This window comes from Paralichthys olivaceus, chromosome 2 (genome assembly GCF_024713975.1).
Source record: "Paralichthys olivaceus isolate ysfri-2021 chromosome 2, ASM2471397v2, whole genome shotgun sequence".
In the NCBI taxonomy this organism is placed as follows: domain Eukaryota; kingdom Metazoa; phylum Chordata; class Actinopteri; order Pleuronectiformes; family Paralichthyidae; genus Paralichthys; species Paralichthys olivaceus.
The window spans coordinates 3,618,006-3,644,070 of NC_091094.1; the positions used below are offsets into that span (position 1 = coordinate 3,618,006).

General features: G+C 42.0%; 3 protein-coding genes across 3 annotated transcripts; all 3 read right to left on the reverse strand.

The window, feature by feature from the left end:
* Window positions 1-871: 871 nt before the first annotated feature.
* On the reverse strand, window positions 872-11,890 carry rbl1 (retinoblastoma-like 1 (p107)). The gene is made up of 22 exons (XM_069531748.1): window positions 11,566-11,890; window positions 9,321-9,454; window positions 8,939-9,142; window positions 8,659-8,723; window positions 8,192-8,320; window positions 7,765-7,928; window positions 7,472-7,536; window positions 7,200-7,374; window positions 6,927-7,093; window positions 6,555-6,667; window positions 6,205-6,308; window positions 5,840-5,977; window positions 5,507-5,671; window positions 5,260-5,410; window positions 4,740-4,967; window positions 4,431-4,621; window positions 3,973-4,149; window positions 3,647-3,718; window positions 3,400-3,490; window positions 2,899-3,047; window positions 2,637-2,801; window positions 872-2,486 (listed from the first exon to the last, which is right to left on the reverse strand). Exons 1-22 carry the CDS (start codon window positions 11,719-11,721, stop codon window positions 2,289-2,291), a joined length of 3,201 nt encoding a protein of 1,066 aa, XP_069387849.1. The 5' UTR covers window positions 11,722-11,890; the 3' UTR covers window positions 872-2,288.
* Window positions 11,891-13,317: 1,427 nt separating this feature from the next.
* Window positions 13,318-19,919, reverse strand: LOC109640277 (intermediate filament protein ON3). Its single transcript, XM_020104176.2, has 10 exons — window positions 19,446-19,919; window positions 15,624-15,832; window positions 15,469-15,529; window positions 15,071-15,166; window positions 14,839-15,003; window positions 14,313-14,438; window positions 14,083-14,226; window positions 13,929-14,005; window positions 13,800-13,846; window positions 13,318-13,560 (listed from the first exon to the last, which is right to left on the reverse strand). Exons 1-10 carry the CDS (start codon window positions 19,755-19,757, stop codon window positions 13,454-13,456), a joined length of 1,344 nt encoding a protein of 447 aa, XP_019959735.2. The 5' UTR covers window positions 19,758-19,919; the 3' UTR covers window positions 13,318-13,453.
* Window positions 19,920-20,708: 789 nt separating this feature from the next.
* sec13 (SEC13 homolog, nuclear pore and COPII coat complex component) lies at window positions 20,709-25,788 on the reverse strand. The gene is made up of 9 exons (XM_020104177.2): window positions 25,645-25,788; window positions 25,401-25,445; window positions 24,359-24,474; window positions 23,799-23,950; window positions 23,362-23,495; window positions 23,022-23,155; window positions 22,628-22,748; window positions 21,764-21,910; window positions 20,709-21,661 (listed from the first exon to the last, which is right to left on the reverse strand). The coding sequence occupies exons 1-9, from the start codon at window positions 25,645-25,647 to the stop codon at window positions 21,551-21,553; spliced, it is 963 nt and encodes a 320-aa protein (XP_019959736.1). The 5' UTR covers window positions 25,648-25,788; the 3' UTR covers window positions 20,709-21,550.
* Window positions 25,789-26,065: the final 277 nt, after the last annotated feature.

The window sequence follows — 26,065 nt, forward strand, 5'->3', positions numbered from 1 at the left end:
CGCAAAACCAGCCCAATCCACAGCTGGTGACAGATAAACACATGAATAAAAACACAAATATACACATTTATAAATGTACAAATAAGTAAAAAACATGAATAGAAACACACATATATAAAAAAATATAGATACACAAGTAAATACATGAACATACTACCACTGACCACGTTATTAAATACACAAGTAAACACATCATAGATACACAAATGAATAAAAGGACATTAATTAACACACAAATTGATTAATCGGTTAATGAACACTTATAAATGTGTAAAGAGATTAATAAATACACAAATAAATGAACACCTTAATGAAAACCCACCTCCTCCATGTTAGCAGATGGGAGATGGAGAAAACAAAAACAATCTAAGTCCTTAATAAATAAATCCCACAAGTGTCTGTGACTGAATTCTTCTCTGGATTCATTTTAAATCCATTTATTGCTTTCAAGGAGAAGATATAGCGTTCACGAGGACTTGAAGCTTTTTGGCTTCCTGTTAATTTACACTGTTACAAAGAACTGCACTCTGAATCTCAGGGATTTGAATTCCTCTCAGCCTGAGAGACTGTTGGACCCCTGCTGTCTGTCTATGATCAGTTTGAGAGAACGGGCCCCTGGCGACTCAGACCGATGGACACACAAGAAATCTGCAAATGGTCGTTTTTGTGCGAGTTGCAGAATAACTCGAGCCCTCGTTTGGGAACCGCAGATTTAGAGGAATTACTGAGTCCTGATGAACCTGAAAGAAAACTATGTAGAAAAATGACAAAATAAAAACTTTTGCAAACAAAAATGGAGCTTTTTCCTCCTGCGATCTTAAAGAGTTGAGGGATTTGGGGTCGAATTGCGAAGAAAACGAAGACAAATAAACAGAGCTCATAGTTTTATTGGACAAAAATGTAACAGTTTGTAGAAAATACAAACGTCTTCGAAAAGATTCACACAGAAGAAAACACCAGAGGGACACAGATCTGTGTCCCGATGACAAACTCTCTTCCATCTGAGCAAAAACCCAATTTTCAATTTACATTTTACAAAGAGCCGTTAAATGTTTGTTAAAACTCTACTTTTGCGTCGAGCAGAGCAGGTACGAACTACACAGGTTTTAAAGTTTGAAGTTGCAGAGACTGACTTCTAACAGCAGTGCTGTTTCATGAATGAATTCAATAAAATGTTAAATTAAATTTAAGTGTAGATACTACACAGTGCAGTTAAAAAACGCTGCTTCAGTCCAGCACTCCTGTTGTTAGCATTCAACCTATTACAGAATAACACAACAATTCATAACCATAAAAGGATTCAACAATAAAACTGTAAAAGAATAAAAACATTTCCTCTGCATTGAAATCTCTACCAACAGTAGAGACGTCAGCAGATAATGTGGGAAAAACTTATTCAGACTAGAAAATGTACAATAAAGCTTGATGTAAAACTATTTACACGAGTTAAAGGTTCAAATTTATAGTTTAAGTTCAAACTTTTCAAATCTGTTTGAGCTGTTAAAATTCTGATGCGACTAAAAATGAAACCACTTATTTCCTTTTTTGACATTTAGGAAACGTCCGTGTTTAATCCAGATGTTCAGACTCAGTTTAGTCTGAACATGAACATCAGGGGTGAAAGGTTCGTCAGATCTCGGTCCAGACCAACGCACCTAAGTTTTTTTGGGGATAGTTTGGACTTTTGGTCCAATCACAGGAAGTTGAGAGAGCAACATCCTTTTGTCCCCAAGTTACGATGTGAAACCAAACACGTGACGTTTGGTTCAGACTCTGTTTTTATCTAACTGGAAAATGTTTCATCAAAATGTTTCATTATCACTTTTTCGTTTATCTGTAAAACTGAAAATATCTGCTTTCGATATTGTTTTTTTTTTTTTTCTTTAAGTTTACACATCGGTGTTGTGTATGTAAGAAAATATGTTGAAATGTTTTTGGGTTGTGTTTTCATTTTATGCCGAGTTCATCTTTCAAGAATTAAATTCAACTAAACTGACGCAAACATGTTTCAGGGACTGTTCTTTTCTCTTTTGTGTATTTCTCGTCATGACGGTGCTCAAATATCACATTTTAGATATCGTCATATCACTGGTGTCAAAGCCGAGGGTTTGGAGGTTGTGACAACATCACAGGAGGAATTAAAATTAGCTTCTGATAAAACAAAATGAATGAATGTACTGACTGACCCACAGGTCATATTTACACGAACAGGTCAAAGATTTACAAGCGTCCGTTAAGAAAAGTAGTAGTGAGTAATGCGTAATTTTTTTGGGGGGGGTTTTAATCCGTCAGCGACTCTGCCGCTCGGACACCACGTCCTGCAGCCGCTTCAGCAGCACGTCCGGGCTGCTGCCGTTCTCAGGACACGCCCTCTTGCTGGGGGAGTCGCACACCGCTGATGACATCATCACGTCCCCCTCCATGGTGAAGGCACGTTTCCTGCTCACACAGCCCTGTCTGATCATCCGGTTGATGTCTGATAACTCCTGGAAGGGGGGGGGAGGGGTTACATCATGACGATTATTTTCATTATTGATTAAACTCCAGCTCCACCATTTTTTTATTTTATCACGTCACTGAACCGATGAATCAGGAATTAAAACCGTGTCGGACTCTGTTCCTCTGAGTGTTCGTACCTTGGACGGGCTGCTGTTGATCCTGTACGTGTAGGAGTTGGGCGTGAGGCAGCCTGCGGAGTTCTTGTGGGGCGACACATACAGCGAGTGTCTCTGAGAGATTCGACGAGGAGAGAGCGGCTGAGCCCGAACCGACGGGAACGGTGAGAGAGGAGGAGCGTCCGCCTGGGGGGGGGGCAGGGAGGAAACAAATCAGGTTGTGTTTTTCATTTCACATAAATCACGATGTAACTCAGAGTCATCGTGTAATCTCACACCGTACCCGGTTATCATGGGTGGCGTATCGCAGAGCGAAGCTTTTCATCTTCAGGACAAACACAGCATTGTAAAATTGGATGAGGTCACCACGTTCCTCCTCGCCTGATTGGGCGCAGTCTGCTTCTCCTGAGACCGGATTGGTTTTCTCGGCAGCTGAAGAAACAAACAGATGAATAATTTGAATTAATTCACTGAACAAAACTGTCAAATATTTGTAGACTCTAGATTCTTCTAACTTTTCTAATTTGTAAATTGACTTGCCCTCATGTCATTGTAAACAGAATCCTCTTGAGTTATAGGGTTGATTAATTTAAAAACCATTTTGCAAATCGATTGATTCCCAGGGCTCCGAGTCAATGGGAAAGAAAGTTTTACTACTTAAATCTTACTCCTGACTAACTTCTAATTTTCCTCTCAGAAAACATATTTGACCTCTAACGTGTAAACCGGTGTGTGTGTGTGTGTGTGTGTGTGTGTGTGTGTGTGTGTGTGTTTGTGTTCTCACATTCGCCACCAGAAACAGGATCCACCTCCATGTTCTCATCAGCCACCTGCTCTCTGGGTTCTCTGTGTCGCAGTAACACACTGCGGTAAACCTGCACGCACAAACACACACATTGTACAATAACATTATTTAAATGAGATTAGTTTATACTTGTCAGACATCCATTCATAAAAATAGCTATATCATAATTATTTCTAATAATTTTAGCATCATATTGATAGTGTGTGTGTGTGTGTGTGTGTCTCACATGGCTGCTGGCCTGTGGTTGGCTGCGGTAACACTTCATGATGTCCTGGAAGGTGTGAGTCTCTTTGGTGATCTACGATGAAGAGAGGAAGGAACCACACAGTCAAAATAAAGGTGCGTTTCTGTCAACCCATTAAATCTCAGGTGTCACACATGCAGAGATAAGATTTCTTTCAACATAAGGTTGTTAGTGAAGTATGTGTATATATATATACATATTTATATAGTGAGGTTTTCTCCGACAGTCGTCTTGTTCAGAGCCGCTGCCAGAAACACTTCCTCCTGAAACCTCAGCTGCCAAATTTCTGACCGAGTTAATTTTCTCACTTTGGAAATAATGTAGACGCTACAGAGCAGCAGCTGGTCGAGGTGTCGGTCCTTCATCAGGTCAGTGCAGTGAACCAGAGCGTGTTCAAAACACGTCCAGATTTTCCCACGCAGCTCAGAGGAGATGTCCAACCTCGCGCACAAATCCCTCAGACGAACGCTGGCCAGGTGATACGCCTGAGACAAGAGACAGAGGACGAGCTGGTGAGAAGACTCAGACATCCTGGAGAAGTGAACATCACTGGTAGATGAATGGATTTTAGGAGCTGACGCTGATATTAGGGAACGTTCCCGATACCAATTAATATATAAGAACAAATTAGGCAGATTAAACTATGATGTTGTGTTTGTTTCATGTTCGTTGGATGTTCAAATGTTTCTGGTCATGAAAAGAATAAATGAGATCAGTCATCAGACACATGTAAATCTTAAATCTGTGTCTGTTTTCCAGCTCCTACCTTCCTGAAGAACAGAGCGAGCGACCCGGTGCGTCGTGGTCGTCCACTTCCCGTCTGGGAGTCAGAGGTCGTGGGTGCAGGGGCTGTGATTCTGCTCGGGGAGGCGGTGAGCAGAAACTGAGCAGTGACGGTGCCAGAGGAGTCGCACGGCTGAACTGGGATCAGCGTAATGGTGCGTTCATTATTCACACCTGCAGATATTCACAGAGGAGATAAGTACGGAGGTTTCATCTTTAACAAAAGTGAATGTGAAAATGCTATTTGTTTATTTTTGTGTTGGATTAAAATGTGTGTGCACGTGTCATCTACCTTGCAGTGGGAAACTGAGGACAGTGGTGGGTGTCACCTGGCCTCCGATCTTCAGGGTGGCACTTGAGCTGAACGTTAACCTTTTAGCCGGAGACGACATCGGGCTCAAGCAGGGATTCAGCCCTGAAGCCAGGGCCGGGGGGTCGTCGCCAAAAAGACGCCGTTTGGCGCTGCCGGCTGCAGGAGAGCTGTACCTGTCGTGGACCGACAGCGGAGATGGAGGCACGTCTGGAAGATGGAGGAAGTGATGCCATTTACAAGGTTATTAAAGAAATTAAAACATGAAACCAGAGTTTTAAAGGCAAAACTAAGACAATTTTAAAGTGTAAGTGGAAAAACTAAATCGAAATCTATAGAAAAATAAAACTACTGACTTCTGTTGCAGTTGATTCTTCAATAGAAATCATTTTTTTTATTAATTGGCTTTATTCTTTTTGGGGTTTGGCTAAAAACAAGGTTGTATTAAATGGACAGAGTTGATCATTTTAATGATATTGACCAACACAAACACAACACCCACCTTTGCGGACACTGCCCAGACCGGATCTGAACTCCCTGATGCGTGGGTGGATGATGGGAGAGAGGGCGACCAGAGGCAGGTGGGACTGACTTCCAGCAGTGGATCCAGAAGCTGAACCAGAACCTGTGTCGAGGCTGGAGGAAAAGTTCACCTGGACAGGGGGGGGGGGAACAGTCAATGAAAAACAGAAAGAAGGAGCAAAAAGAAGAGGAGGAGAAGCGTGTAAATGTTTGTACGTCCTGCTGACCTCCTCCACTGTGGGGACCTTGTTCCCAGCAGCCTGCAGGGCGCTCCACAGGGCCGAGTCCGCAGTCCACGCTCTGCTTTCCAGAACCTGCTCCTCGATGGAGTTCAGATGTTTCACCATGTCTCTGGACAGACCTTCCTCTGAGCGGATAAACACCTCGATCACCTGCACACACACACACACAGTTGTATTGATATGCTGTATTGTATTTATATTACTGAGGAGTCAGACACAAGGTTTTTTGGGGGTTTCACAGCAACTGAGAGGTTTCATGAATCAAATGCAGTTTTTCTGAAGGAGGCAGGAGCAGAGTCATGGAAACGTGTTTGTTACCTTAAAGAAGTAGAACGGGGCCAGTTTGAAGACGCTGATGATCCATGGGAAGGTTCTCTGGGAGCTGTAGGAAAACAACACCACCTCAAGACAACAGCCCATCAGGGAGCAGTGGAAGATATCCTGCTCCAACAACACCTGGAAACACAGATTTATATTCATTTAACATAAAAAAAGCAGATCTGGAAATCTCTAAATCAAGTATTTTAGCTCCAATTTTTGTCTTCACCACCTTTTGAGTGAAATAACCACAAGTGAACCCTTCGTATCATGATTATTAAAACATAGCTAATGGTCACTGGCGACTGAGTGAAAATGTATGAACACAATAACACACTGTGGCTGCTGCTGCTGCTGCTGCTTACACTCATGTCTTTGCCTTGCAGCCGTTTGGTCTCCGGAACCATGACGTTCTCCAAAATCTTGTAGTAGAGGATCTCAGCCAGCTTCAGACGGTTCTCAGCAAAGTCTGAAACAGAAAATTAGCAAGAAGTCGGTAAGTAAAGTAAAAATAAGTAACCACAGGTATGTTTCCTAAAGTCAAACAAACCTTGAACATTTGAAACCTTTTAAAAAACATGGTGTTCTTAATAAACTGACTCCTGGGTTTATGCTGCAGGAGGATTATTTTATTATATCAGATTAATTTGACACCTAAATGTTTATTATGCTTCTTCTATGTGTCTCTGTCTGTGTGTGTGGGTGTGTGTGTTACCTATATGAGATCCAGGTGTGTCCTCAGAGTCTTTGGTGTAATGTGCTTTGAAAGTTTGTCCCAGCGTCTTCACCCTGGACAATATGAGGTCTGTGGGATCTCTGGAGCACGACCTTTAATACAAACACAGAACTCACTGTTAGTACATGTGCTTATGTTGTGGTACCCGTTTATGTTTAACTACTTTGTTTTGATCTGTACAATTAATGACAAATTCAGATTTGCTCTAAACAACAGTTTTCCACTCGACTGACATTAAATTACATTTCATTTAGCTGATGCTTTTATCCAAAGCCACTTAAAATAAGAGCATCAACCACGAGGGAACAAACCCAGAACAACAAGAATCAAGTGAGCGAATCTTCTACTGACTTGAAGATTTGCATCAGGTGGTCGCTGGGGGCCGACCTCAGCCCGGCCACCATGCTCTGCAGCCGGCTGACGCTCTGCGTTGCCGAGGAGACGGGCGTGACGAGCAGGTCCTTCTCCTTCAGGTAGACGCGTCCAGTCAGAGGAGTGGAGGGGGCGAGGGAGCCGGACTGCAGAAAGACACAGATGATTATATTCAACGTGTTCTTGTGTAACATCTGGATGTTCTCAAAGGCTTTAGTTCTGTTGCGTACAGAACGTCAGGATTGTGTTTACCTTCTCTACATGCTGCTGCAGCTGCTTCTGATTGGTCGTTTGGCTGGCGGACGGTTCCTGAACGATCTTCCTCGGGGTTCCAATTTCCTCGTCGGCATCGGCTCCAAGAAACACTCGTTCATCAAAATCTCCCACCGTCAACACGTACTCCTCATACTCTTTATTTATGGCTTTACTGAGGAAAACAAACAGAGTTTAATACTTGTAAATAAGGGAAGAAATTCTAACTACTCAAATTTCCCTGAAAGTGATCTTGCGGCGTTGTAGCTCACTTGTTATCAATGAAGTTCTGAGGATCCAACAGTTCTGTTAAAAGCTCTGCGTTCCCTCGTAGGATCTGATCAAAGAACAAAAGAGATTCAGACGAACACGAGTTTACAACAAGAAATGGATCCAAAGCAGAATGTGTTTCAAAAAGTACAACTTATATCTGGGTTGGAAATCATGTAAATGCTGTTGGTGCAAAATATAAAAATGTTAATTTTTCTCCAGAGTCAAATGATCAGGAAGAAGGGAATAAGCTGCCGCTGGAAAGAGAGAGAGAATACAGGTTGTGTGTGTGTACCCGTTTCTGCAACAGCTTCTGTACGTAGGGTTTGAAGTAGTGCTGTTTGATGCCTTTTGCCTCCACCACCAGTCCGTCGTGCAGCTCACACAACCTCTCCAACACACACGGAGGAGGCTCGTCCGCTGAAATGTGACCATCAGCGCGGTAGAGAGCAGGAAGACCTACACACATAAACAAAACTTAACTTCCAGACTTCCCAGGACCTTTCTAAGCCCTGGACACAGAAATGTCCCACGGCAGAACAAAGACACTTTCAGGAATATGGACATTTTTCCCAATGTCATGGATCAGATTTTTCTGCAACATGTTTGGTAAATCTTGTAAACGTTTTTGTCTTGCAACAACAAATTCTACATGTTGAACAAATAATGCTGAAGTCTGATTTTTCCTCTCTCTACCTCTCTCTCTACCTCTCTCTCTCTACCTCTGAACGTTGGGTTGATCAGATCCTTCCTGTTGGCACAGAGCAGAGCGTTTCCAAACACCAGGTCCAGACAGCAGAGCAGCAGGTGGTACGAGTTCACCAGGTCATCGCCGATCATACGGAAGTTACCTTCACACACACAACATACACAGTCACATCATCTTTATCACAGACGTATCTGCTTCACAACTACAGCTGTTGGTGGATAAATCCAATTAAAAACATTTGCTGGGTTCGGATTCTAAATTATTACAGCTCGGTGCTAAAAACTAAATATCTTTTAATTTGACTGAACAGAATAAATAATAAAATAAATCACCCAAAACATGGACTGATAAAATAACTAGATCTAACTCAAATAAACCAATAATTTCAACATTATTCGGAGATGTGAAGTGGCTGAGACAAAACAAACAAAAATAAGATTCACAGAGCAGGTGGAAACTCATGTGTTTGTTTCTTGGTACCTTTCGTGTAGACAAACAACGTCCAGCAGAACTTGAACACATCACTGATGTGACACGGCAGCCGCCTGCAGAGCCAGAGGGAGAACACACACACTCAGTCACACCAAGCTGGAGAACGTTCTGTGTCAGTGTGCGTTTGTGTCTTCATGGTGGTTATTACTGATACCATGACTAAATGTGACAGGGAGACTAAAAAAACATGGCACTCATTTTTCCACCTTTAGGGCTGGAAACATAACAAGAACAAATACAAGTAAAAATATCTGTGTGTCTCTGGTACCTGTGTTTCCTGCTGCGTGGCTGCCGCGGCGGCTCGGCTCCCTGTGGGTTCTGAAACATGTCCATGAAGATGGGCTCAAATTTGCGGAAGATCACCGTGGAAACCTCAAAGTTGCGCTCCAGCTGCTCCATGCGCAGCCGGAAGTTCTGTGTGAGGTTGGACATGTCGGCCCATTTCCTCATCTTTGAGAAGAACTGGATCAGACTGGATGACATGGAGGGGAACGTTAGGAGCAACATACAAACAACATGAAATTACTACTGAACACCTGACACAGAATTGGAACAGTGAATGGTGCTAAAATTAAGTTTATGAAAGAATCAAGACGAATAACATAATATGTCTTCCACTGTCGGGTATTGCAGAGTAAACAGTGACTGACCTGAGTTTGGAGGAGCGAAGGATCCTGGTGAGAGAGACACAGTTTCCCTCCATCAGCCCTTTACCCACCGTGGGAGTAGATCCCTTCCTGCAGGCTGCGTACAGTGAACAGGCCAACCAGTGGACCACGTCTCCCTGCAGAGACAAAACAATACATCACATCATGAGGAAACAGAAAACACCCCAGACAGCAGTCTACTTGAAGAACACCCACACAAACTGATCCACAGAAACAAGAAGGGCTGCAGTCAATGCATAATGTTTGGTGGATCAGGTTTTTGTTTTTGTCGAATGCCACAATGGTTTCTGGTAATTTTTTTAACAAGGCTTCAGTGAGTCAACATTCTGCAGCGTTTGACGGATGGTTGGAGTCAATTGCAGCACAAACAAATTAAAATGGTAACTGAAAACGATGCACCACGCTGCAAAACCTCTGCAAATCATCTGTACTTTTCTAAATCAATTAGCCAGTAACAGAAAATTAAACAAATGAGTGATAAAAACTTAATTGTCTGACATTTCAAGTTAACAGTTTGTCAAATGTGACAACTTTTCCTATCCATCTTTTTATTTTTACATTATTATGACTGAAAACAGTTCTTTAGTTGTTTTTCGATAAAAATGAGATTTCTAATATATAAACAACAACACCATTATTAATGTAATTAACAGAGTGATGTGGAGAACAGCTCGATTCAATCTTAACTAGAGAAATAATTTAAGTATTATTGCCTTCTTAAAAAACCCCTCCACTTAATTACCATACAATACTCATCTTAAATGGTATCTTTGTCAGTACTTTTACTTCTCACCAAAAGCCATGAGAAAAAGGGATTCCTGCAGAAAACCTTTCATTCTGCTCTCGTGGTCACTGACACTGACTCATGTGGGTAAATGTCAGTGTGCAGAGTGACAGTGGACCAAAGCAGCCATTAGCAGGGTGGACACATTAAAGTGCATAAGAGTTGAAGTGACATTTAACCAGCATGTGGCCGCTGCTACTTCCCCCCCCTCTCATCTGTCACCGTGGAAACTAGTCTTAATGAATATGTGGCCGTAAAGTCACATTCAGTGATGAGGATGACGACGTAATCAGTGACAGGGGTTCGGGTGAATACCTGACGTGTCTGACAGGTAAAGTACAGACGAACATGTCAGTTAACAAAGAACACGGGGCAGCACAAACTCTGGATGGGGGCCAGTGAAACATGAATTCATCATCTAATGAACGGATTCATTAATAACAACAACACATTAAACTTTTCTGTTTTAATTTCTTGATGCAGTGAGGCTCCTGAACCTTTCCCTCATTTAAAACTCGAAGGATTTATCGTATGTTGTGTCCATTGTTGTCTCTCCATCAACTGGCTTCTAGAATAAAGTCACTTCTTTCAGTTTATTTATGTCTGCTCAGCTTTGTTATTCTTGATTTTGCTGTTTGTCCATGTGTCCTCCTGAATACTGCAGAACAGTGAATCTGGTCAGAATAACCAGTAAATTAAAACTATTCTGGTTCTTTCTTGGTTTTTTATGTGTACAACAAATACATCAAAATATAATTGTCATCGACAGTTTTGCTGCAACTGAACCTCAACTGAAGGTTTAAAGAAATAATTATGTGATATTCTCCGTGATCATTATAAACATAGACTAAGAATATTTGTGACTTCGTCCAGTCCCGTTCAAACTAGCTGACACGTCTCTGTGGTCGGATGTAAACAGAGGTTGGTGGAAGCCCTTTAACTCAGTGTGTGTCTGTAGTGGTGTGTGTGTGTCTGTAGTGAAGTGTGTCTGTAGTGGTGTGTGTGTGTCTGTAGTGGTGTGTGTCTGTAGTGGTGTGTGTGTGTGTGTCTGTAGTGGTGTGTGTCTGTAGTGGTGTGTGTGTAGTGAAGTGTGTGTGTCTGTAGTGGTGTGTGTGTGTGTCTGTGGTGGTGTGTGCGTGTGTGTGTCTGTGGTGAAGTGTGTGTGTGTGTGTCTGTAGTGAAGCTAACTTCAGTGTGTGTGTCTGTCTGTGGTGAAGCTAACTTCAGTGTGTGTGTGTGTGTGTGTGTGTGTGTGTGTGTGTGTGTGTGTGTGTGTGTGTCTGTAGGGAAGTGTGTGTCTGTTGTGACGTGTGTGTGTGTGTGTCTGTGGTGAAGCTAACTCCAGTGTGTGTGTCTGTAGTGAAGCTAACTCCAGTGTGTGTGTGTCTGTAGTGAACTGCAGACCGGAAGAAGAATCACGTGTACGGTTGTTTCCTCTCTGACCTCCAGGGTGTATGTGTCCCAGATAGCAGTGAAGTTCTCCATGGCGGCGGCCGCGGTCTGTTCGTCCATGTTCAGCTCCTGACACAAGATTTCCAGACTCCTCCGGATCGACCTCTCCTCCATCCTCCCCGACTCCGACGACTCCTCGCCCCGCATTCGTGCGGAAAACCTGCGCGATCGGTTTGGACCGAGTTTTGAAAATGTATAAATCCGCCCTCGGGAGTTTAAACCCTCGAAAACACGCCGCCTCCTCAACCCCCAGCTTCCTGCGTCCACACGGCCGCGGCACTTCCGCTCTCCGTCCCCACAATGCAAAGCGTTGGCGCGAAAACTGCAGCGCAGCGACCAATCAGAGGCGAGGGCAGCGACGGAGTCGTTACTAGGCAACCGCCCGCGTAGCTGCCGTCAATCAGTTTAAAAGTCAATTTAATGTAAAATCATCAAGGTTAATTAATCATATTTAAATTCTCAGCACTGATTAACATCTCATATTATGTGTCTGGTGTGTCTGATGTGTGTTCTGTTTTTGTTTAACGCTTGATTGTAATTCTCGTGTGTTTTAAGATCATATTGCGTCTGAGTAGTTTTGTGTTTTTATATTTATTTGAATAGAATCCAGTGACCCAGAGGAAGGCCTTGTGTTCACAGCCCTCTCGCCTGTCTACAGTCAAACTAAAGAAGAAGTTTAGAAGGAATCCCTACATTTAGATTAAAATGTACAAAAAAGAAATGTGCTGCACTGACAACGTAATGACATTTATCTGAACCACACCAACTGTATTATTGGATGGTATAATGATGAGCTGTTGTCCCCAGAGGATCATTGAGTATAATGTACTTTTACTACCTCTGTTTATTTCTTAACAGCTCTGTGAATTACTGTAACAGCATATTTATGTTAAATACATATTTTCCTGGCCCTCACTGAACCTACTATCTTTAATTAATTTGCTAATTTTCTTGTTCCCCAAAGGATATTGTACATCTGCGCCTTTAATCGTACAAAACAGACAATACACTTGTGACAATATTCCTAAATTGATCATATTTTCAAATGAACAGACCTGTTCAAATAATTGATTGTGACGGTAAATATGGATTTGATAGATTCCATTTCATCCCCTGGTGTGCTGAGGTGCTGATAGACAAACTAACCACTGGAGGGAAATGACAGCAAGATGATTAAACTGCTGCACATGATCGACACTAAAGGAATCCAGTAATTTTAATCATATAACAAATTGTAAATCAATACGGCTGAATAAATATTATTATTACTCTCTGGGTTAAATTAACACATTTGTGAGTTTTTTTGGGGAGGGGTGTTAACAAACATAAAGATACACAAAGTAAATACTTTAAAAAAAACAAGGAAATAAAAACACTCCACAGCTTGTTTATTAATGTTTATTATGTTTGTGTAAAGAACCAGAAAAGAAACTAAGAGAAACTCAAACCTCAGGGAACACATCTGTAGACAGATATGACAAGTTTACCTGCATCAATCTCAAAAAGCAAATTTCCACAAAAGATTCTTGGTGTAAAACAACTTTGTGTTGGATACAAAACATGGACACACCCTATATCACAAGTACAGCGTGTATAATATATCCCAGAAATATCTACAAGACTACAATATTTTTATTTTCTTAGTCTCATCACAGATTAAATGATCATTGACAATGAAGCAGCAGTCAACTATTCATCATCAACCCTAAAGAATACAATCAACACACTGAAATATTGATATATGATGTTAGAATCACCAGTTCTAGTTCCAGTGTTTGTGTTTTACGCTTAGATTATGAATTTTTAAAATCAAGTAAAAGTTAGTAATTAAATGCACCCCACACATTTAGAGATGTGTGTGTGTGTGTGTGTGTGTTGCTCAGTGTGTGCTGTATCTGCTGTTATCTCTGGTCTCAGTCGTCTTTATCAGCAGCTTTGGAGCAGGAGAGCTGCTGTTACTGTGGTACCCGTTAGTACTTTTAGTACCTGGACAAAGACAGAGAGATGCAGTGAGACAGTATATGAGAAATAACTGAAAGTAAGTGACAGTAACGTTATTGAAATCAGAGGAAACCAGGTGATGATTGTTTCTGTTCTGATTTCAGTTTAAATTAAATTTCTTTGAAATCTAATTTTCTAAACTCAAATTGAAAACTAATTATGAATCATCATCGAGCTTCTCTCCCTTCCTCTGGGTTTGTGCTCCACCTCACTTTGTTACTTACTGTAGCTGGAGACGGAGTGAATGTTGAGGATGGACTGTTGTCCCAGTCTGCAGGAGAGAAGCACGAAGTTAGTTTGTTTTTATCAAAGATACAAAGTTTTAATCGCTTATTCTCCTCCGCTCCTCTCACCTGTCCTCCTCTCCTTCCAGCAGCTTCCTGTAGGTGGCGATCTCAATGTCCAGAGCCAGTTTCAGGTTCATCAGGTCCTGCAGGTGAAGATGTGAAATGATTTTTAGATCAGTGTGATGACTTCATTGCTTGACCCTGAGTGGACGTCACTCACCTGGTACTCTCGGAGCTGTCTGGCCATGTCCTGCTTGGCTCTCTGCAGGGCGTCCTCCAGATCTCTGGTTCGGGCCTTGGCTTCTTTCACAGCCAGCTCCCCACGCTCCTCCGCCTCAACCAGCTGGTTCTCCAGGCTGCCACGCTGAGGGTGGAGGGACGGAGCGGTGAGGGTCTGAATTATCCCGCAGATAAAATTCAGTTTGGCTGGAATAAAATCTGTAACCGTACCTGAGCTTTGACGGCCTCTATCTCGCTCTGCAGCCGGCTGATCAGTCGGGTGACCTCGGCCACTTCCCCCTTCACAAGGCGGAGCTCGTCTCCAAACTGAGTGGCCTGCACCGACATTTGGTCGAACTACAGAAGAGAGTCATTTAAAACCTGAAACCTGCAGCTGACGGGGAAACTCCTGCCTCGCTGACTGATGAAGTATTTATTTACTACACTTTGGTCTGTTTAACCTTCATCTGGAATGTGAACATATCAAATCCAGATGTGCAGATACAGAACCTTCACGGAGTCTTGACAGTAGTTTTAAAGAAACATCTGTTAGAGCTGCTGCAAAACCTAAAAAGCACGGAGGGGGGGGGGGGGTCCTATAACATGACACCCACCCCATCCTCATAAATGTCTTCTTAGTTTCGGATGGTGGAGCAGGTGAAATTCTGCTTCAGGGCCGTTTTGGATTTCGCTCTCAAATAACACTTGACCCTGCAGAGATGTGAGATCCAGTACATCACCGTCTCCTCATCCTCACCTTGCTCTTGTACCAGGCCTCTGCCTCCTCCCGGCTGCGGGCTGCGATGTCCTCATACTGGGATTTGACCTCAGCCACGATCTGCTCCATGTTCAGGCTGCGGCTGTTGTCCATCTGCACCACCACCGACGTGTCCTTGATGCTGGCCTGCAGCTCACGCAGCTCCTGGTCACGGGGGGAATAAAGTCAAAATGTACCGAATACGATGTAATGATATTTCAGGTTTCTTTACCTCATCGTAGACGTTGCGCAGGAAGTTGATTTCGTCACTCAGAGCTCCCACTTTATCCTCCAGATCTGCCTTCACCAGGTAGGCTGAGTCTACATCCTGGACACACAGAAGCAAAGATCATACACAGAGATGACTATTAGAATTGTTGGTTCTCCTCCCTCCTTTTCCTCTCGTTTCTTGTGCCCCCCCCCCCGTGCGTCCTGAATGTGAAATTGACTTTATTCCCATGTGGTGACAAAGCATTTAGGTGTTTTGATGCATGTGGGAGAGAGACGGAGGACGAGAGACGAGATAGCCAACAGGCACAATGGAACAAGAACAATAGAGTGGTTCATCTTACTCACCACACCTGTAATGTATGAATGAACGTGTGTGTGTGTGTATGTGTGTGTGTTGACCTTCTTCAGGATAACAAAGTCGTTCTCCAGGTTGTTTCTCTTGTTAATCTCGTCCTCGTATCTGTGGCAGATTCAGGACGTTGCGTTTAGTTACACGACTAAAATGTTTTATCACAAAAACCAATGACGTCCAATGTCAGCGCCTCATTATTTACTTGTGTTTATAGTCCTCCACCAGGCCCTGCATGTTCCTCAGCTCCCCGTCCAATTTGGTCTTGTCGTTGTTGACCAGGTCCATTTGGCGCCTCAGTCCCGCCATGTAGGCCTCGAACAGGGGCTCCACGTTGGAGCGGCCCACCCCCTGACCGTGCAGCAGCTCCAGCTTAGTCTCAAGCATCTTGTTCTGCTGCTCCAGGAAACGCACCTGAGGGATGTGACACAGAAGTTAAAGGGTTTTTATTTTTTTCAGATTTTAATTTAATTGATTTTGTGTTTAGATCACTACAATACACAGATGCATGCCAATACAACACATTGTATATTATTTGTTTGTTTAATTTATATAAATAAATGATTCTGCATTGTGTTTACTGTTCAGATATGAGAGTGGTATCCATCCTCTCATCTGACACTTTAAAGTGTACTTCACAAAGTTTCAAACTACTTTTAAAATGTTAAATATGTAAATTAATGTGTAACAAAGCTTTTAAATAACTGTGGTACATGAGAGTCAGTAGTGAAAATGTAGTTAATGGTTGAAATTGGTTTATTATTCAACAGAAAATAACATCACATCATGGAACTATCGTTTAATAATTCAAAAGTGAACTTGATCAAACTAAATAAAGTTCATTGTCACTTTGATAACGGTACGACCTGCTGCTACACAAACGTTTATGACTGAGACGTTCGTTACAACTGTTATTACTCATGTTTACAATAACTAAATGAATATAAGTGCTGATGGATTGTTGACCTGCTGAATCTCTAAAACTGGATTTCATTCCTCTCGTCAGTAAACATCTCACATATCAGGATTCTTTAAAATAGAAACTTCTCGACTCAACATGACTCTAGATTCGAGCGAGAGGACGTTGAATAGTTTGGGTAAACAATCATAGGTTCATTCCAGAAGAAAATCCAGCTCGATGTCAACGTTGTCCTCCAGGTCTGTATCTGCACAGCTCAGGTTTCCTGCCCACAGGTAAACCCACCAGCTATTATACGTCCTCCGCTCAACACAAAGCCTGTTTTCTGTTCGGGGCAGGATTATCTGCCTCTGATGCACAACCACGCCGTCTCTCACCCAATATATCAAGTTTCGACTTGACTCAATGGAACGGAAATGGGGCAGAGGGCTCAAATATCCAGTGGCCCAGTACCAGCAGCTATTCCAGGGTTTGAATGGTTGTTTAAATCCCAGATGCATTCGCTGAATTCTTATTTTGCTTCTCATGGTTTGAAGTCTCAGATCAGATCTAAACTGAGTTATCATCCTGCATCTTAAACTAATTTGTGTCTCCGTGGCTCAAGATTGATCATTTAGATAAATAAGCAAAGATCAAATCAGACCTAGATTCTTTTTTAAACACCAGGTTGAAGTTTTCTTGTCTTTCCTGCAATTAAAACCTCTGAGGACAAGGAATCTTTTGTTTGTGACCTGTTCTCTGGGAAGTCACATCAAGCATCTCATCGACAGCGAGGAATGAACAACGCTTCAAATGTTTTGCAGGAGGTTTCACAATATTTCGGCTTGTGACATTGAAACTGATCTGCAGCCAGGTCCTGATCTTTCTTCAATCTTCTTCCTAATTTTATTGCTTTTACTAACAACTCTGCAGAATCTCAGAAGAACACTGAAATAAATTACTGATGGTAAAAATAGCATGCATTACACACCAGGTCCATATTGAAGAAAAGTATTATGAGACTAAAATAAAAAAATTAATAAATGAGGAAAAAGTCATTACATTTTGAGAAAGAAAAGAAATAACCAGCTGGGAGAATTAATTTCTGATTGTTTTCGAGAAGCGACAAATAAAACCAATGATAACGTCACATTCGACCAAACATTCCTGTGTGGTTCTCTCTTCACATTAGACCGAGTTTCTTACGCAATCTTTTCAAATTCCTGATAAACTGATGATCAAAACTTGAATATTAAGTTATTTAGGAGACTAAAGAAGAACTCAATAACAAGAAGACTTCTAACACTTAATTTAAGCATCAGTTTATCATAATACCATCACCTCCACTTTATATCACACTGAATCTATTCACTGCATTTTATTGAGACTGTATAAGTGAACTTCCTGTTCTAATCCTTTGTTTTCCTGCAGTAGAACTTTCACATGTTGTTGTTTTTGTGTGTTTAGTTGCACTGTGACACTTTGTTCTCTGCACGTAGCTGCAGACTGATCGCTCTGCTCCTCAAAGATAAAACCTTGAAGACGTCTGTGGTCGAGCTCTAAGATAACCTCATCCCCTGCCTTCAAGATTAATTTTCAGCTTTGTGTAACTTTAATATCAAAAGTTGAACCTTCCAGATCTATGTAATAATACAGTTTTGACCTCTGTGTGATGCATTTAAGTCTGTTAGGAAAACAGAGGTTTATTATGTACGTTTGGTCGAGCGGATTTCCGTCCAGCGCAGCGCTCGGCCTCTCTGTGCCTGAAGTGTATCTGTGCTGATGTGAGAAGCCAACAAAGCCTCCATTGTGAGGGTTTGTTACAGACTCCGTGAGAAAGCAGAGATGTTCTCTAAGTACGGTATCGATGTCGAGCTTCGTCACCGAGCTGCTCGCTCCGTCTGTGGGAAACATGCACAGCCTGTGTTCTTCAGGAGCCTCAACACAGATGCTTCTCACATTTACCTCCATGTTCACACTTTCCTAACACCCAGTAATTTACTGTCACTGCTAAAGTATTAACACGCACGGAAAGGTCACGTAAAATGGTTCATTCTGGCTCCTGATCCTGAGATCATGATGGATTCAGTAGAGAATCAACAGTTTGTATCTTCAATAGTTTAATTGTGTCCAAATGATCCTGATGGACTTGGTGCAGAATGGGACAGTTGGGCCTTAGAGGAGGTCTTTCACTCTTTCACTTGAATGTTTCAGCAGTTTAAGCATCAGGACTTTTTTAATTTTGTTGTACTCTATCCTGAACTAAAGCCGAGGTCATGCGGGGAAGGTTCAGACTCTGATTGTGTCGCTGCACGTTTCAGGAGTCGTACGTCTGCTGCATAATTCAAATCAGGAGCTTTAAAAACTGCTCCACTGTTTGTATGAATGTGGACTCAGGTGATTTCTTCTTGTTAAGCTGCGGCTCAGTGACAGAAACTGTGAGTGACAGACAGTCAGACGTTAAAATCGACTGTGTGTGTTTTATCATGTCTGTACGGTGACAGCAGAGGTTGTTCCTCCGTACGATACACTGGTGTAAATGTTTCTCTGTGGTTTTCTCTGACGGATCGACACGACCGCAACCTGTCAGGTTGGTTTTCTCCCAAAGAAAGTGAAGGGAACACTTGATCAACAATTTAACAGCTGGGTCTAAACTTAGAGGCAGCGTGAATAAATACCTGTTTTCAGTATTAATTAAGAAACAACACAAAACCACAAATTAGAAATAGTTTAAATGTCTTGTCTGTCGTGTGTGAAGGATTGTTCAGCCCTGGCAGGAGGATACGCTCTCCTGAGTTACATTCCAGTTAATAATTAATGAGCAGAACAGATACTTTGAATTAGCTGCAGATCATGTTCGAGCTTAAAAGTGATAGTGAAGGATTATAATGAAAACGTAGACGCAGTTTAAGAAGTTTCTTCAAACTGCAAAACTAACTTGGTCAATGTCAATTAAATACGTTTAAAAACCCTGACTGCATTCAAAGTTGAGCTTTTCTTTCAACATTTAGTTTGTAGTAAAAAACTATTTATGATTTCTTTGTGGAAGCTTCATACATTCTTCAAAATATTATTACATCAATATTCAACTATATCGATTAATGGACTATTTCCTCGCTCGTCCTTTACCTTGTCGATGAAGCTTGCGAAGCGGTTGTTGAGGCTCTTGATCTGCTCCTTCTCGTGGGCTCGGCTCATCGACAGGCTGGGGTCGATCTCCAGGTTGAGGGGGGCCAGCAGGCTCTTGTTGACCGACAGGGACGCCAGGGGGGCACCCAGGCCGTGGTGATGCCCGTTGGCGCCCGTGTACAGAGAGCTGCTGCTCAGGGAGACGCCGGTGAAGCCCCCCTGACCTGGACCGTAGCCGCTCAGCCTCCTGGACGCACTGCTGCTCCTCACAGAGCTGCTGGAGCTGATTCTCTTGGTACGACTCAGACTCATGGTGGCGAGAGGTGGAGGGATGCAAAGTGATGAAAAGACGAAGAGTAAAGAGCGAAGACCTGCGGGAAACAGACTGAGCTGAGCAGAAATGACTGAGTGAGAGGAGCAGAGGGAAACAGGTGAGTGTCTGACCACAGAGACGGTCTCAGGTGTCTCACGGCCTTTTAAACGTCCCCAGGGTGGGTTCAGAGGAGGAAAGAAACTGGAGCACAGGGGAGCTGTGGTGTCACATATCCAGGTGAGTGGAGGTGGGGGTGGGGGGGTGATAGTGGACAATCTCTCTTTGATAAAATAAAATCATCATTTACCTTTACCCCCTCCCTACACCATGAAACTCCAAACCTGTAAATTCACCTTGTGGAACAATCTGAACCTTGAATAATAAATAAAACATTTTGTTGATAAAAGGTATTTTCTACTTGTCGGTGTGTCAGTTCCTCCACGACCTGAGACCTTGTCCTCAGTTTGTTATTTCACCGCGTTTTGAATTTTGTAGACCTTCTCAGTGACATCATCCCGTAGGTCGGTGGTACTGTGTGGATTGATTTGAAAATATGTCCGTGTAAAACAATAGAGTGTGAACAAAGACAGATAACACATCGCCACCTCCTCCCACTGTGTAGACATGACAACACAATATCAACCTCAACGTCCAGGCGTCAGAGTCATGTTGATACACAAGCCCGACCAATCATGAGTCAGTTTCCACTGTTAATCATTTTGATATAATTTAATTAACACATGAATATACGTCAGTGCGCTTGTATTTGTTTAGTTTGGTCCATGTCCCATTTACTAACATGGAGGATTTACAACCTGTAGTCCATTCAGCCACCAGGGGGCTAAGGGCTTCACTTTTGGGGATCAGTCAGGTTGTCCTTGATGTAGTCTTTTTTTTTTTGGGGCCACATGAAGGCACGACTGACGCAACAGAAAAGAAACAAGACAGTGTTTTAACATTAGTTATTTAATTACATCAAATATGAAAAAAAAAACATCACTGGTTTCTGATTTCACAAATGAAAAAAAAAAAGTTTTATAATTAAGCTCCATTCATGGTCGTCATGGCAACATATTGACGTATTCAGGTACGGTTTGCCTTAGCAGTGTCATGGCTGATGAATTAAGGCGGAACTTGTTTTACTAATTCCTGTCAATCAACTCACACATGTTGAAAAGAATCTGAACTCGTCAGCAGTTCGCTAAATAATTTATTTATTTATTTATTTATTCTCTGGAGTTTGGGTTTGAGTTTTTCTCACGAAGAAACCAGGCAGAATTTTCTCACTGTGTGAACACGAGAATCTGTTTTCAGCCTCAGAAGTGAATCTGGTTTTTCACCAAATACATTTTATATTACAAAGGAAAGAAAACTGCGTTACAGTTGAACAACAGAGTAAAGATTTGTCGACTGACAGCTGCTGCCGAGGATGCTGGGAGCATCCCGGTGGTTTTTGTTCTCCGCCGATGGAGGTGGAATGTTTCAGGAGCAGAGCACCGTGGGATGAGAAGGAGGGCGGGCGCTGTTTTTAAAGTAATGTGCATCTGATGAAAATGTTCAGGTGATTATTATCAGTCATCAAAAACCTCATCAAGAGGAAAAAAAGGAAACCAAACACTGCTTCAACTGTGGTTTCTCTTCTTTCTGATAAAGTGTAGAAACGGGCAAAAAGATGTCCAGCTCATTCTGAAGCCTTAAAAAAAAACTGATTACAAACCAATCGCTGCGGACGTTTTGTTGTAAGTTTAAATGTCATGTTTATTACTGTTGTGTGTGTGTGTGTGTGTGTGTGTCACTGCTCGTTCTGTTGTGTGTCTGTGATGGTGGAGACGGCGCCCTGCCCCTTGCTGACATCACTGATACAAGCCCACTGACCGTCCATCGACTCCTTCCACAACGTCACCTAGAAAAGTACAGGTCGGTAAAAGATCACTTTCCAAACAATGAATCCAGTTCTTCATTGTTGCATTATGGGTAAATCTCTATGACTTTATATAAACTCTACCTTGTTGTCTCCTCCAGAAACAGCCAGTATGTTTCCAGTGATGGACCAGCTGACGTGCCAAACCACATCGTTGAACTTATGGAGCAGCTTGGCCGTCCAGGTGTTTCCTGCCGGGTCGTCACACGTCCAGATGAACACGCGTCCATCCTGGAGGACGGCACCAAGAACATGAACGTGAGAAAGTGAACGTGTCTCATTCAGTGGCAGAGACGACGTTTGGTTTCTAAGTAGCTGTAAATAAAACTCTGCCTCAGAGAATTTAAACTGAACTGGATGTGCTCTCTGGGTCCACCTAGTGGTCCCAGGGAATAACTTCACATCACACCTGACAGAGGAACCAAGACTAAATTTGTCTCTTTTAAAATAAACTGCGGAGAAAAAAAAAGAGTTTGGAGAATTCCACATGTGTGATCTTCATATCTCATCAATGAGGAAGCAGCTGCATTGACTGTGGATCATTTGATGCAGATCAATCACATGCTTTTGGGAATGTCGGAAAATAACTACTCTGACATCATATACCAGTATATAAAGAAGTCCTGATGAGAAGTAGCTCAGTCATTTTTCTGAGGAAACTGGATTTAAAACACATTTAATACCAAGTTAAAGACAAATTGCAAGTTACTTGGGGATTATTTATCATCTATCCGAGTCAACAAGAAGCCGAGATGAGATAAAAATAAAAAAGGACAATGGTGACATTGGGACTGAACTATAAATAAATAAATACATAATGAGACAGTTGGACTGATAATTCATCTTTCAAACTGTTTCCTTGCTTTGTTTTTGCAGCCACCATCACTGTTTGATGATGCACATCTTTGTCGATAAATGTTTAAGTGGAGAGGAGATAAAAAATCTCACCTGGGAACAACTAGCGATGGTGCTGGTGGGAAGACCAATAGATGGAGCCCAGCCGACATCTCTCACCCAATCACTGTGGGCCTCCAGCTTCTGGTCCTCCTTCCACTGACCGTCCTCCTCTCTGGAGGAAAATTTAAAAAAAAAAAAATACAGAAAATTGAATCCCTGACAAAAATGCAAGAGTTGAACAAAGAGCGCTAAGATCTCTTCAGAAAACCCAGCGTCTTCTTCATCCTTGTTAAAACCTGGTGCCTACATTACCCACAGTGCAACTCGGCTTTATAAAACATTTTCATGTATGTACCACTATGACCTGTAAACAGCCTGTGATGTGTAAAATCAACAGAGTCCACTGAAACTCTTAAACTAAATACTTTACTAAACACGAACATACTTCCAGAGTTTGACCAGGTTGTCGCAGCCTCCGGAGACAAAGCGTTTGACGTAGTTTGGTTTCTGTCCTGACGGCTGATCGATGAGGCTGCCTGGAACCACAGCAGGAGCCCAGCTCACTGCGTTACAGCCGATCTGCAGGAAGATCACAACCCAGTTTATAAAGAGACACACACATTATAGTGTCAAAGCAAACGGGATACAAAAATAGAGTGCAGATAAATCAGAAACAAGGAGTGTGGCACTGATAAACAGCAGATAAAGTGAATGTAAACATGCAACACTACATACAATGATTAAATTAAAGTTGGGCATTACTCAAAAGTGTGTGTCAGACTCACGGTGTGTGCGTTGCTGATCTTCTTGACGTCCCACTGCTGATCTCCAGTAAATGTGAGGAGGGAAATGGCTCCGTCTGAGCTGCCGCAGGCCAAGATAAGACCAAATTCATAGGGACCCCAGCAGACAGAGTTCACTGCAGACACACGAGTGGAGTTAAGAAAAGGACGAAGGTCTCAAGAGAACGACACAACCGTCAGAATTTACGAGTCTAATTCACCTGTCAGGACCGACATTATGTTAGTGATAAAATCTCTGTTTCCAAATGGAAGAAACAGATGAGAAGAGAAAGATAAACTAAATGAAAACCTGGATATTTCCAGGGGAAATCCGCGAGAAGAAACAGAGTTTAAACTGTGTAGGAACGGAGCACTGAGACACAGTGAAGGACACAAGACGAGCTCAGGTGTGATGCTATTTCACACGGAGATCTACTGACCTGATGACTCATGTCCGGTGTATTCGTACATCTTGTCCCAGGATCCGTTCTCCTCCTTCCAGATGATGACTTTACGGTCGTAGGAACAGGACGCCAGGATGTTGCCAAACATCGGGTGGGCCCACGCTACCTGCCACACGGGACCCTCGTGGCTGCAACATAAATACAGAGACGTACTCAAACTGAGTTCAAAATACTCTTATGTTGTAAAATATACAGGACAGAACATCTTACACGTGGAACCAGCGTCAGATTTCAGAACATATTAAGTGGAAAATGTCATTAACTGACTAAATGTTTGGTATCATAGTTACGGGATAATAACTTATTATCTTATTGATAATATCATATAATCATATAATGATGATATAATTTATTTGCTTATTTAACTTTTACAGAAAAAACTAAGGCATAACCTTCACCGAGCCTAAACCTCACTGAAAACAACAATCTCAATAAGAAAATGAAGAAAGAGGAAAAACAATAAAAGTAGCTGTAATTTTATGTCATGTCAAAGTAACATTTTCAGATTTCGTTTCCCAGATCAGTTGGTTTCTTACCCTCTGAGGTCTGCAACCAGTATCTGACCTCCGTTTCTGACATCGAAGATCTTCACGGTGCGATCAGACGAACAGGTGGCAAGTCGAGTGCCGTAGTAATCCATCTGAGCATCGTGCTGAGACAGAAACAAATTACGTTTGGCTATTTAGGTTCAGAGGCCACTGAGTTTGACATCCAGCAGATCAAGGAGCGACATGATGATTCGTCTAAAGTGGTGTTTGTGTCGTCCTGATGAAGCTAACAACAACGTTTACTCTCTTTAAGCTGCTGAGGGAAACTTCTGGCTCTTTAACTCGAGTGAGCTGCAGGTTCTGCAGATAATTCTCATTTCACATCATCACCTCATAAAGTGTCATTATGAACGAATCGATTATTATTATCAATCTTAAACAAATACTTTTATATTGAAAGCAACACCATGAGCAACATGAACAGACTCAAGGTTGTGATTTCTGTGATTCATCATAATTCCTGAGCATAAGATGTGTAAACGTCAACACTGGAATTCAGTCTGAGGAAACAAGAACAAATAGACGTTTCTTATGAAGGAACAATTATATATTTGTTTTTCCCACAAACACAACAGACGACACAGATATCAACTAATTCACATTAACAGCTGCAACTCAGCGATTTCATTTCAATCCTGATCAATTCAAAGATAATCTAAGTTCATCGATCAGTCATTTGTTCTGTTAAATATCAGCTCATACTTTATATCTGTGGAGACTAGGACGGTTTTACAGCTTCACAGAAACGGGACAAATAAATAGAATAAAAGCATCAAATCTCTCAAGACTGCACACAGCAATTGGACTTTTATTTTGAAAACTTGGCTAACCGTTAGCTCTACTGTTTTAACGATGTTGACAAAACCAATCAGCTCAAAACGTCACGATGTTAAATGACAAACAAGCATCGTGAAGACTTGTTTAAATAACTTTGTGTTATTGTATCTGTTAACATCTTAATTCACTTAATGAAACCTGTTTTTCTAGCAACAAGCTAACGTTAGCTTCAACCCGCAGAAACACAACTTACGATCATGTCCTCGTGCGACGTGTCCACCGTGTTGATGACAGAAACCTGGAAACCACAAACACACACAAACAAACACACACGTCACAATTATAAACCACTCAAACGATTAAAGTAAAACTTTAATGGTTAGCTCTCCGCTGTTAGCATGTCTGCTGTTAGCATGTCCGCTAACAGGCTAGCTTCTGTCTAACGTCCGCGGGAGGTGTTCCAGTCGTGAGCTCGTTTTAAACGCTGTCAAACTCACCATGTCTGCGGGAGAATCACAAACTGTGTTTTTTTATTCCTGAATGAATGAGACGAGCTGAGCTTCACCGCCCCGGTGCGTCCGACGTGGCAACAAGTCCAGAGCCCGATCCGTCGACTGATTCCACCGGAGGAAACAAGACACGAGAAGCAAAGGTTCCACACACCACTATTTTTATTTGATTCTCGTTAGAAGGTGAAAAATCAAACACGAGGAAAATCTTACACAACTTTTAAATGCAAATAAAAGAGAGAACACATTTATAATAAATAACAACAACAAACTACTTACTGCTGTTGGTATCGTGCAAAAAAAAAACCCTTAAGATGTCGGGTTATAAATATTCCTTAATATAGACAGAGAGGATAAAGATCAAATCTCATCCCATAATAATCTTTTGTTTTTGTGTTGGGCTGCATAT

Bases quoted from the DNA above. Each gene is read 5' to 3' on its own strand.
- LOC109640277 (XM_020104176.2), bottom strand. From the start codon at position 19,757: ATGAGTCTGAGTCGTACCAAGAGAATCAGCTCCAGCAGCTCTGTGAGG. The intron at 15,833-19,445 runs GTAAAGGACGAG...CACATCCCTCAG, and splicing joins TCGCAAGCTTCATCGACAAG to GTGCGTTTCCTGGAGCAGCA. The intron at 14,439-14,838 runs GTGAGGATGAGG...TCTCTTCTGTAG, and splicing joins AGGCCTGGTACAAGAGCAAG to TTCGACCAAATGTCGGTGCA.
- sec13 (XM_020104177.2), bottom strand. The intron at 23,496-23,798 runs GTCAGTAGATCT...GTGTGTCTGCAG, and splicing joins CACCGGACATGAGTCATCAG to TGAACTCTGTCTGCTGGGGT. The intron at 22,749-23,021 runs GTATGTTCGTGT...ATTTTCCTCCAG, and splicing joins AACCTGGTCAAACTCTGGAA to AGAGGAGGACGGTCAGTGGA.
- rbl1 (XM_069531748.1), bottom strand. From the start codon at position 11,721: ATGCGGGGCGAGGAGTCGTCGGAGTCGGGGAGGATGGAGGAGAGGTCG. The intron at 3,719-3,972 runs GTGAGAAAATTA...TCTTCATCGTAG, and splicing joins GCGTCTACATTATTTCCAAA to ATCACCAAAGAGACTCACAC. The intron at 3,491-3,646 runs GTGAGACACACA...TTGTGCGTGCAG, and splicing joins AACCACAGGCCAGCAGCCAT to GTTTACCGCAGTGTGTTACT.